General features: G+C 42.1%; 1 protein-coding gene across 2 annotated transcripts in view; it reads right to left on the minus strand.

Annotated features, from left to right (window-relative positions):
* Positions 1-11,607, minus strand: part of CNTNAP5 (contactin associated protein family member 5) — a 769,999-nt gene extending 758,392 nt beyond the window's left edge. Inside the window, exon 1 of one of the 2 annotated variants that reach the window (XM_070581024.1) lies at positions 11,105-11,607. In XM_070581024.1, the coding sequence (XP_070437125.1) occupies positions 11,105-11,186 (82 nt within the window). In that variant the 5' untranslated portion in view covers positions 11,187-11,607. The remainder of the gene's footprint in view (positions 1-11,104) is intronic. The other variant, XM_070581025.1, reaches the window with a different exon arrangement.
* Between the last annotated feature and the right edge of the window lie 434 nt (positions 11,608-12,041).

Consider the following 12,041-nt stretch of genomic DNA (forward strand, 5'->3'; position numbering starts at 1 on the left):
AATGTGCCCTCGTTGACCTCAATCCTGTAACCAGGCAGAGCTCGTTGACTCAAAGGTAAACCCCACGGATGTGGAGGCACATGGCCAGGTGACTGCAGGAAGGGGCCACACAGACTTGGAGGGGTCTGAGCAGACTTCTTCCCCACAGCTCCTCCAAAAGCTCCATCTCTGTGCACTAAGGGAGGCTCCTGGGTTTCCTTTCCTCCTGTGAATAGATAAGCCCCTCACCTCCCATAATTAATTAATCATAATCTGCAGCTCACAGACCAGTCACAGTTGATGAGAAATGAAGCTATCCGTTGTCCCAAAATGAGAAGAGAGACAGGCACTTCTTCTCTTTCATATAAGAATCCTGCAAGGCATAAATAGGGAGCAAGAGCCAAAAAGCTTAGGCCCGTGCCCCTGTGTGTATGTGGCCTTCTGCCATGGGTTCAGCAATTCAAATTTGCTCATCAATTTTTAATTGGAGATTTTGGGAAAATATTTTTTTATCGTAATATAAACATGGATATAATATGGAGCAGAATGCAAATTTGCCTTAGTGTTTAAGACAACATTCAAGAAATTACATGCTTCAGTGGCCACCTGAAGCTGAGCTCTCAGATTCCCCCGGGTTCTCACACACTCTTTCTTTCTGGTCAGCAGCACTTCAATGGAAAAGTTTGAAAAGCATTAGCTTTAGCCATAACACATAAAAACAAGTCATTTCATGAATGTTACTTGAAACAGGCAGAGCGAAGGCATGGAGTTAGAAAGGAGAGAGATGGGGAAGAAGGAGAGGAAGAGGAAAAAAGACAGGGAAAGGGAGGGAGGAGGCAAGAGGAAAGCAAAGGAGGGAGCATTAGCAAGAAGGCAAATTAGAGCAACTCTGAAGAGCTGAAGATAAGGAGGCAGGGAGAAAAGGCAGGAAAAGGAAAGAGATGCTTAATAAATTGAGCAAGAATAGGGGCTGGCCCGATGGTGCAGCTGTTAGGTTTGCACATTCTGCTTTGGCAGCCCGGGGTTTGCCATTTCAGATCCTGGGTGCTGACACGGCACCGCTTGGCAAGCCATGCTGTGGCAGGTGTCCCACATATAAAGTAGAGGAAGATAGGCACGGATGTTAGCTCAGGGCCAGTCTTCCTCAGCAAAAAGAGGAGGGTTGGCAGCAGATGTTAGCTGAGGGCTAATCTTTCTCAAAAAAAAAAGAAAAAAAAGGAGAAGAGAGTGGAGGGGCCACGGTGCCATGGCTTTGTTTTGAAGAGATCCTGTTATCTTTTGCTGTTGTTGCCTCTGCAACTATGTGGCCAGCAACTCTAATCCTTCTCCTCATCATCTGTTTTCATATTTTCAATGAACAATAGGCTTTCATTAATGCACAGACAAATTAATGGACAGTAGACATTTCATAAATAGGTTCTGAATAAATGAATGAATCAATGAATGATACACTTGAAGGTGGAATAGGAATTTACAGTTCACCAATCATTGTACCAGCACCTGATTTTTAACCCACCATTAACAAGAACAAAAGAACATTTCTACTATTTGCCCACCAAAAGTAGGTTTCAACAGTACACAGAAGAAAAGGGCAGCTCTCCCAACCTTCTGATTTTATCTCCATCTGCCTGAGTCTCCTGCCATGAGAGGGCCTAGGATATTGGCAACCTTTCACCCAGACTGCTGCCCAGGTTCACTGACCTTCCTCAAGGTCTGTTCAAGGATACTTCCCCATAATGCTGACGTCTTCTGCGAGGGCCTGCTCAGTGTTCTGGAGGGGATGTGCTCCTTACTGTTCTAGAGCAAGCTCTTGTCTCTACTCTCTTATGAGGCTCCCTTTGTGAGGTTTTCAGCAAGCAGGCTCATTGGCCAAGGCCCAGAAGCAGTAATCACACTACGACAGAGCCCAGGAATCAAGTGAGCAATCCAGATGGGAACGTTTCTCTGTCAGGTGGAGACCGATTGTGCCCACCATCCCTCTGACAGAGGACTCAAAACGAGAACACGTTTCTATTTGCCTTGACAATCAGTCACCCAGCTTTCTGATTACCCAGCTGAAGGGAAAGGGAGCGTGGCTATCTTTGCTTGAGAATAATGGGAATGTAGTTGTCTCTGCCGTAATTTGCATTAAAACTGATTTTGTGAGAATCCATGTTGAGGTTCATTAGTAATTATAATAACAGGTACGATTACTGAATGCCCAACATCATGTACATTTTATAGAATTTGCTGTCATTAATGCCTTCGAGTCGATTCCGACTTCTAGTCCCCTCTGTGAACAGCAGATCAGAAACGTGACTGGTCTTTTTGTGTCATCCTCTCACCTTCCGACGCTCTATCAGACAATGCTCCACTTCTATTCATATTCACAGACATTTTTTCAGAAGCGGGTGGCCAGCTCCTTCTTCCTGGTCTGTCTAGTCTGGGAGCTCCACTGAAATGTGTCCACCATGGGTGACCCTGCTGATATTTGAAATACCGGTGGTAGAGCTTTCAGCAACACACAGCCACCACAGTATGACAACTGACAGATTGGTGGTGTGGTTCCCTGACCAGGAAAAGAACTGGAGCCTTAACCATTAGACCACCAGGGCTGGCTTTATACAGAGTAACTCATGTCACACATACTGACTCTACAAGGTCCACATTAGTATGCACAGGAAATATTACCTGAGTGAGAATTAAACCAACGAGGACTGTGTGGGGCATGCCCTTTCACTCCCCTTTGTCGCCTCCCTATTGTCGACCTGCTGGAATATGGAGGGTTGGCCTGGGCACAGTCAGGAAGTTGGCAACACTTATCTTGGACATCCTGAACGTTCCTATTCTTTGCCCTTCCCCAAATCAGAACATTCTCTTCCCCTCCCTCAGGTACCTAGCACTATCTCTTCTATAAACTTTTCTTCTGGAAAATGTCTGTTTCTCTCAGTCAAGTATAGTTCAGTATAGATTTATATGTCTATATTTTCTCTCCCGGGTGGCTCTGTGTCTTAAGGCTTATCTCTATGAATTGAGAGGCGTTTTCCCGTATTTACAGAATTGGGGGACTAAAGGAGTTAGCAGAATTGTTTGCAGACAGATGGGTGGGGGTGTTGGAATCCAGCTGGCTTTCCCAAGTGCCCTGTGGGTGGTGGATCCCTGGCAGGCCTGCCCTCAGAATAGGTCTCGTTGGGAGGTTTCACATTTGGGGATTGTGCCCACGTAGTTTAGCAAGGCAGCATTGGAATCCAACAGACTTTTTTCTCCCTTCCTCTCACATCTTCACACAATCATGAGCTCAGGGAAAAGCCAATGGCAGTACCCAAAATACATGGCCACATGACAGACAGAAGGAGTGGGAAAGAGAGAAAGGACAAGTAAGAGGAAGGGAGGAGGGGAAGGAGAAAGAGAACTGAAGATACAGATTCAGCAAATAGTGGCCTAGACTAACACCTACAAGCATCTGCCTGTTAGGCAAATTTCTTTTACTATTTGCCTGGTACTGTCTTCAGAGGGATATTTCTGCTTCCGGAGGTGGATAGTTAAAAATAATATACATCATGAATGGTGTTTTGGCATTTCCCTTAACTTTCTTTCCATCTTCAACGTTACTGTTGTCATCCTTTAAACTCAATCAATTCAGCTGATCCAGTGAACAGATGGCATTAATCAACCCCCAGGAATATGCACAAAAGCTATTAGAAATGTAGAGACATGGAATTTATGGCAGTAGATCAATTACCAATGATAGCAAATCAACGTGGCACACCCAACTTCCCTTGTTTCTCTTTCCACAGGGCAACCACTGATAGTAGTAATGATCCCTGGTTTACCTCCCTGGCAGAAAGGACACGAAAATGGGATGTTGAGATTTAATTACACCTTCCTTAATGGCTAGTTCTCACTCTGCTGACAAAAACCAGCATAATTTACAGACTAAAAGATGCATCAGGATGATGGATACAGACAGCATATGCTATATGTTGTCATGCAAATATGAAATATACCGCACTGAGAATATGGTCGTTTGGAATTCCCAGAGAAGAACTACATTTCAGAGAACAGAGCACCTTTTCCAGCATCTATAGCTCTCATTTGTCAAAAACAATGGGAAGAGCTATAGAACACATTTTAGCCCCAAATCTGTGCCTTCTGTGAGTTTACTAACTCTTATATTCCTGTTTTGAATTTACTTGGCCATTATTTTCTTTCTAATTCTTCTAACCTTTGCAGATTCTGAAACTTCCTTCTTTAGGCCCTTGTTAATTATCACCTGAGTTATTGTAATAAACCCTTAATTGGTTTTCTCACTAATAGTCTTGGCCCATTCTAATCTATCCTTCATACAACGATTTTTTTAAAACAAAAATCGGATTATGTATCATCTAATTACACGTGCACAATCCTTCAATGACTCTGCATAGCTTTAACAGTAAAAATAAAAGACTCCCATGCATACCTCCTTCTCTAGTTTCCTCTTCTATCCCTATGCCTACGAGCCACTCCCACGAGTAGTCACTACAACATACATCAGTCCCATACCTTCACGCAGAAAGCCTGTAATAGCCTCGCTCCATTTCTCCAGCTAGTGGAGTCTGACTTTGCTGAAGGCTTAGCTTGCTTTCCTTTCCCTCAGAGTCTGCCTTGATGTCTGAGATACTCATTTTGTGCCTGACGTTACACCTGCGCTTACCTTTGTTATAGCATTTATCACCTTGACTTAATTAAAGATTTATTTTTCTGGCTGCCCGTGTTCAAAGCTCCTTAAGGTCATGGACTATATCTTCTTATTCATCTTTATTTCTCCAGCTTCATAAAAAAAAAACCTTGAGTTTAGAAAAGAGAACTTTTAGTTGGGACTCATTTCTTCAATAAGATTTTCAAATGAGTAACACACAAACTGTTAAAACTTAAATCTCCCAACCACAGCTTACAAAGATGACAGTGGGGACTCAGAATAATGTTATTGGGGTAATGTAGATTGGCAATAAAATAAGATATTCCCAGTAATTTCCTATTCAAACAGAATCCAAACTTTTCCTTTTTATAGTAAACCCTAGATCATGAAGAAGGATTTTTACAGCAATATATTTGTATATTTTCAGACTATCTAGGAAATGGTCACTAAAATTGCAAAAGCAAGTTAATAAAATTAGCTCAAAGTTGGACTTTGAGGTCAGATGGATGGAGAGGCTTTCTCTTTTAGGAACAAATGGCCACTTGACATAAATAAGATCACGTCAGCAATGATGTCATGAAAACATGCAAGCTTCTGTAAGTGCAGGAGCCCATTCTCCAGCTCCCATATCCAATTGAATGGTACGAACTTCCACTCTTTCACTTAACAGCCCACATGCTAACATCCTGGCATTTCCAAAACCATAATAATATTTGTTAGTTCAAAAAATAAGCATAAAGCAAATAAAGTTAAAAAGACTATAGCAGCAGGACCATAGAAGAATTTTACTTTAGAAATGAAAATTCTCATTCAGAAACTATTCATTTATTCTCTTACTCAAGGTTTAGGTATTGAATATAGACATTCAAATAAAATATGGGAACTTTGCATCTACTTGGGGAGAGAAGAATTACAAGGAGTGCTATGAAAATATAATAGTAATATACAGGAGCACTTGATCCAGCCTGGGGAAACTGCGTGTGTGTGTGGGCGTGCGCGTGCACGTGTGTGTGTGTATGTGTGTGGAGTTGGGAGAAAGTGAGAGAAGACAAAAATAGGAAGGGGTTTTCTAGACCCAGAAGACAGCATATGCAAATAAATGCAAGGAGATATGAGACAGCATGGCTTGTTTGTGGAGTGTGAAGGAGCTCTATAAAGTTGGAAATTAGGGGATGTAGGAGGAGTGGTGGGGATGAAATTTACAGTATCAGGCAGAACCAGATCAGGACAAGCCCTGTGCTGGGAAAAGGAGCTCCTACCTGCTACTTACTTAATATGCTTGGTCTGACATCTATAAACATATAAGACATGATGCCAACAGAGGTACATTTCACTGTATTCTTATGTGTGTGTTCATGTGTGTGTTGTGTGTGGTCACAAGTCTTCATCAAGGCTCTGCCTTTTCCTTATCAAGTTTTAAGTTAAATAAAGCATCTGGTGCTCATCCAGATATGAGGCCTCTTATCTTTGACTATTGTGATGTTTGGCATCTTGCTTCATATCTAAATTCCAAATGTTTGGTTGTTTGTTTTTCTTTAAGGTATGACTCCAAAGTTGGCTCTGGTGGAAACTGCTGCTCCATGCCCTTTGCTAAGGAGAGTGCTACAAAGACTAACCATAGGGATCCCAAGGCAACTTTCCACAGATGCTCACACGCAGACCCTAAGTGAATGCATGGGAATTAATTGCATATCATGCAAAGAGTCTGGTCTTCAGAGAAGATAGACATAGGTCTAATTTCTGATTTTTTTCATTGCTTAGCTTTATGATCCTGGGAAAATTATCAACTTCTATTAACCTTAAATTTACTCATCTGTAAAGTAGATTTAATAAAGTCTACCTAGCTGTGCTGCCTTGCCAAATTATGTGGACGCAGTATATGAAGTGAGAGATACAAAGTGCAGAGCAGTTAGTAGGAATTAAAACCCTATTATATTGTTATTCTAAATATAATTGCTTAACAATTTTGAGTACAATCATTTCAGAAGGATCCAAATGGAAAAACCAGTAGGCAACAGCAGCAAAGACAAAAATACATTAGGACTAGATAGGACCAGATAAGACCTTAATAATCATTTGATCAAACTCCTGCATTTAATACACCAATATCATGAGGATAAGTCAATAACCTTTACAAGGACACCAGCCAGAAAGTGTCAGAGTTTTGATGAATGAAGACAGCTTTCCTTATGAATTAAAAATGTCATTATTGGCTCCAAACAAGTACACTGAAGCTTTAAAACAAAGTCCTATTGAATGAATGACTGTTGTATTCTGGCCTTTCAGGTAACTAGACCCTTTCCTCACCTCCCTATATGGCAAGGATAATTAGCTTTGTATATGTAAGCCATATTTCAGCAGACTTCTGGCATATAAGCTAATGGGTTTTAGATCACCAATTAAAGGTTTTAGGAACATTTCAAACAATATCATATTACTGTTTTTCATAACAAGTGGGCACTGAAAAGTAAAGCAATGTAGTAAAGGAAAATTGATTCCCACTTAAGAAAGGCAAGGCAGTTGGGAAGAAGAGCAGGGAAAACCCCCTATAATTTAGAGGATGGTCATGTATTAGAATGAGAATAAGGAGCGGGGAGTGAGGGTATTCTTATGGAAACTAATTTTCTCATAGTTCTAAACCCTTGTGGGGAAACTGCTAGTCTAGTTTTTCATTTACATTTTCCAATTGTGGAAATATGAATCTAGTTTGGAGATAGGGGCTTTGTGAAGGGAAAGGGAAGAGACTTCATGTGGATTGTCAAAGATAAGCCCATTTAACCATGGGAAAATCTTTAGGACTCTTCCAAATGAGCATTATAGTGCTTCCTTCACTTCTACTGACTGTGAATGCCAAACAAAGTATACCACAAATACTCTCCTGCTGCAAAAATCAGCCTGATCTTTGTTTATTTATAATGTTACCTATTGATTGGGTTTGTGCATAAACTTCAGATAAGTCAAAGTATAGTGCATCTCTTTATCTGAAGATCTTTATGAACATGGTTGATATATTGTATATTTTAGATGAAGCTCTGCCTTGATGAAAGGGCTAGAATAAAGAGTTTTTGATTTCTCACTATTATCTGGGTGAACCTAATAAGTAACAACAAACAGATAAGATGATTGGAGATCATTCAGAGACTTATTGGTCAAAATCCAAGTTCTTCATAATCATGTAGCACCCTATTATTGTTAAAAATAAAGTGAATTGTGACCCTATAAGTGTTCCATGCATTCCTCCTATCTTTTGAATGGAAGTTCTCCCATTATAGTAGCCTTTCAACATACCTAATACTGAAGGATCTCCTCAGTAAAATATTGAACTGCTGTTCTGTTTGGGAGTAGATCCATATCTCAATTGCTGTTTTATACCCAAGCCTGGGAGCATAGGAAGGTTGCATAACCTGACAGGCATTTGACATCTTCGCTGTGGCATAACTAGGGCTAGTACTCCTCAGCATTTCAAACTCCTGGTTTCATTTTAACCAACTACCAAGTCACATCGTTTCCTCTTGTGTCAAAGGAGTTGGTATTACATGTAAAATGGTTTTTCATTTAACACTGGCCTATCATAGCTACGTTTGAAATTAACTAATTCCCTCAGCGTAAACCCAAAGGAAGTGTTGTAGCTATTTAATATCCTGAAAATCCGGAATGGGGGAATTTCCAGGGTTTTTATTACTTGTCGGTAATTACGTTCTCTGCACAGATTCATAATATGTATACTCCAGCTGGCCTTCTAACCTGACTTAATTTTAATTTTAATTAGAAAATTAAAAATTCTATAATTGGGTAAGCATTTATTTTTCCCTCGCAGATAAATGCCCAAATTTTGGTCAGATTATGAGAAAATTAAACACATACACATACACACACACACACACACACACACACGCAAACATCCTACAGATGACAATAACAACAACAAAGTATTATTAGAAGAATGGAAACAATTAAAAGTTGTTTTACTTGAACAAAGTTCACAGTTATACCTAGATACCATGGAGCATCTTGCGTAAATAACACATTTTCAAGGCTCCTGTCACAAATGATATAAAATGTTATTTCAAAATATAGAAAGATTAATCTTGAAAAACAGTCTCCAAATAATCTACAAACTTATACAAATCGACTATTTGAAGGGAGATTTCTCTTGCTTAGCATATTCATGTAAATGTTAATGGATTGTAGATAAATGATAAATCAAAGCCCTATATTTAATGGGTAAATTGCGTGGACAATGGAAGTCTGGAAGAACCTGGGAATGTTACTGTTTTTTCTTAGAGGCTCTGTATCACAGATTCTGAAAACCACCAAGATGTACTGAGTTCAGAAGTAATTTTTGCTGCTATCTTGTTGTTCACTGAATTAACACATTTTGCTCAGCATACTAAAAACATTTACCATTATTCCTTAAGAACATTGACCCCAAAATATTTAGCCAGCAGCCTGCATTCAGTTGAAATGCTGACTGGATATAGGGAAATTAAACTGTCACTGATGAAAGACTAAAGCTCATTGTCACAAAGTTTCACTTTAAATGTTCAGAATTAGTTTTATTGCTGTACCAGTAATGATAAGCACGAGCCGTAAATCCATGTCATTTCAGTTTTATGAGCATTATTATAACATATCAACCATAATTCAATTAATTTACAGAAAATGCCATTCTACAATTTATTTTTTTCCTTACTCTTAAGAAAAGGTGCTACATGAGAAGGCGCAAATCACATTCCTGTAGAGTATGTTCTATCTATTTCACCCTCATTCCTCACCCCACCTTATGGATCTTCAAAATATTCACTATTTTCAGATAAGTAAATATGCTGAATGACAAACACAGCTATTTGGCAGCCCCACCTTTGTATCATTAGGACAACACTGACCTCTAGTGTTCTAGGAGGTGGGAGAGACCAGCTCAGCACCATGCCCAACTTCCTCCTACTAATCCACTTAGATGTTTTTCTAAAGCACCATGGGAACAATTTCACTTAAAAGAAGAATAAGAAGGAGGAGGGGCGGAGGGGGAGGAGGAGAAGAGGAGAAATATCAGATTTTAACTTGTCCTGTTCTATTCTCTGAAATAATTTCTCCACTAAGGCCCTGTGGCTACTCCCTTTTAGAACGGTTGACCTTTTCAGCATGCCTTTAGAATACAAACTTTAATAAAATCTTTATAAAGCATTACTGCTAACGATACATTCTGGATCTCCAGAACTTCCAATCACAGATAGAAACATTGGCTCTGTTTTGGACCATTTTCAGTAAATAACATTTGTCTAATCGTCTCCCCTGGGTTGTATATCTCTTACTCAGGGTACTCTTGGACCTGAGAGAGTGGGGAGCGAGATAGAGGAACTCATAGCCAATAAGTAGTCTTCCTACCTTTTTCTAGCAGTGATGGTTCAGATTACAAAAAATAGTATCAAAACTGTTCCAATATGGTTAAATATTTCTGAGGTTGGTGGTGGAGTTAGCAGATAGGAGAGCAAGCCCAGAAACTTGAGGAGCCTTGATAAACCATCTTTGGAAATAACACAGATGGCTTAATGGCATTCTTTCTCATTTAAGAGTTTCCAGAGCTGGAAAAACTTGCCTTTCTCTGCCTAGAGAGGCAGCTGAGCAAGTGAGCTTGAACCTCTGATGGCTCTAGCGATTTATTCAAGTTCGACGAACTGGGTTCTTTAAATACACAGTGCAGGTGGCAGATCCCCAGGCGTCCAGCCTTCCTGCCTATTAAATTAAATGCCCTGCGCTTGCCGAGGTTAGAGCCTGGACGACAAAGTGTACACTTAGTGCATACTCATTATGTGTTCTTTCGCACAAAGATTTTGGGGGTGGAGTGTGCATCAAATCTCTTCCTCCTATAACAGGGGCAGCCATTGATCTTGTGGTTTGACTACAAGGGCCATGACTCTTAGGCCAAAACTCCCAGTCCTGTTAAACCGATGCCCATTGGTTGCAAGATACCCGAACTGGAGCCTTCTGCCTAGGAGAAAGCTGAAAGCCATGTATTGTGAAGCACTGAGCATACTGCAAATCCGAGGCAGCCGCATTCAGAAGTGAGCCGCTGTCACTGAGCGCAGTGGCTGGGAGCATTTCTTTCCCTGGAAGCTCAGCCCCCGTGCACACGATCTGAACCGGGGTCCCTTCTCGGGAAGAGCCCTCGCAGAAATCAGGTAGGCACAGAACGCCAAGCTGGCAGGAGGCTCAGGGAAGAGAACCTTCTCTTCTCCCCCCAACTTTGCGATTCGGGGAGAAGGGCAGGAAATCCAGCGGCGCTGGCTCATCCGAGCTCTGCTAACTTTTGGGATGGTTAGAGTGATGGAACCACACCAATCAGTATTTTTTTCCTTTTCCTCTGCTCAGAGCAGACACAATTGAACACGTTTGGACAGTTGAGCGTCTTTCCAAATGCTAGCTAGCATTTCCCACCTCAGCTACCCGCCCCCAGCTCCTGGTACTCACAATTTGTCGCTGTTAATCCTAAATGCCACAAGCCGGAGAACAGCAAAGTGAAAACGCTGGTCAGCCGTGGTACAGAATCCATTTCCCCCGGGTAAGCGGTCCCTCCCAATCGAATCCCAAATTTGCAGGCGCCAGTGGCGGCTTCCTTCTCGCTCTCTCTCTTTCTCCTCTGCGCCGCCTGGCCCCCTCCCACCCCCCCTCGGAGAGGCACTCGCTGCTTCACTCCATCCCGTGCCCAGACGCTCTACCGAAACCGTAGCGGGCTGTTCTCCAGAGCTACGGCCGAAGCGACAGTCCCCGCAACTGCCGCTTGCTCTCCTCGCCTTCCTCGCCCTCCTCTTCCTCCTCTTCCCCCTCCTTAAAGGTGCAAATCCAAGCCCGATTGCAAGAACAGGCGCCAAGCTCGGCGGACAGCCGAATCCACCTGGTCGGCCGCTGGAGCTGGAATCGGCTCGGGGCGGCGGACAGCTCCTTATAGGCGCCGGGGCGCGGGCGCCGCCCCCGCCAGGCCCGCCCCACTCCTCCCGCCAGCGCGGCCTGGGCGGGTCTGCGCCCCCTCGGCGCCTTTCCCCTCCGCCGCGCTGCGCCTTGGCTACCTGGGAGGGAAGGGGATCGCGAGAGGGGGAGGAAATGTCTGTCTGTGTCTTCCTTCCTCCTCCCCCATTTAGGGAATGAGTAAAGGTACTGAAATTTAAAGCAGATTTTCGAATAACGCTGCTGAACGGATCGTAAAAGGAGTTGGAAGACAGAACGCATTAGCAAGAGGGAATTTCCCCTGGAAAGCTTCGACACGAGCTAACGAACAGCTTTTTTTCTTTTTCTTTTTTGAGAGGAAAAGGACGACTTGAATTATGCTGTTTAATTTCCCGTTTGTTCCGTAGTATAGAAGGCTATGGATATTGATACTATTGGGATTTCTGATGTAGGGTTTTAACAT

This window comes from Equus przewalskii, chromosome 17 (genome assembly GCF_037783145.1).
Source record: "Equus przewalskii isolate Varuska chromosome 17, EquPr2, whole genome shotgun sequence".
NCBI lineage: Eukaryota > Metazoa > Chordata > Mammalia > Perissodactyla > Equidae > Equus > Equus przewalskii.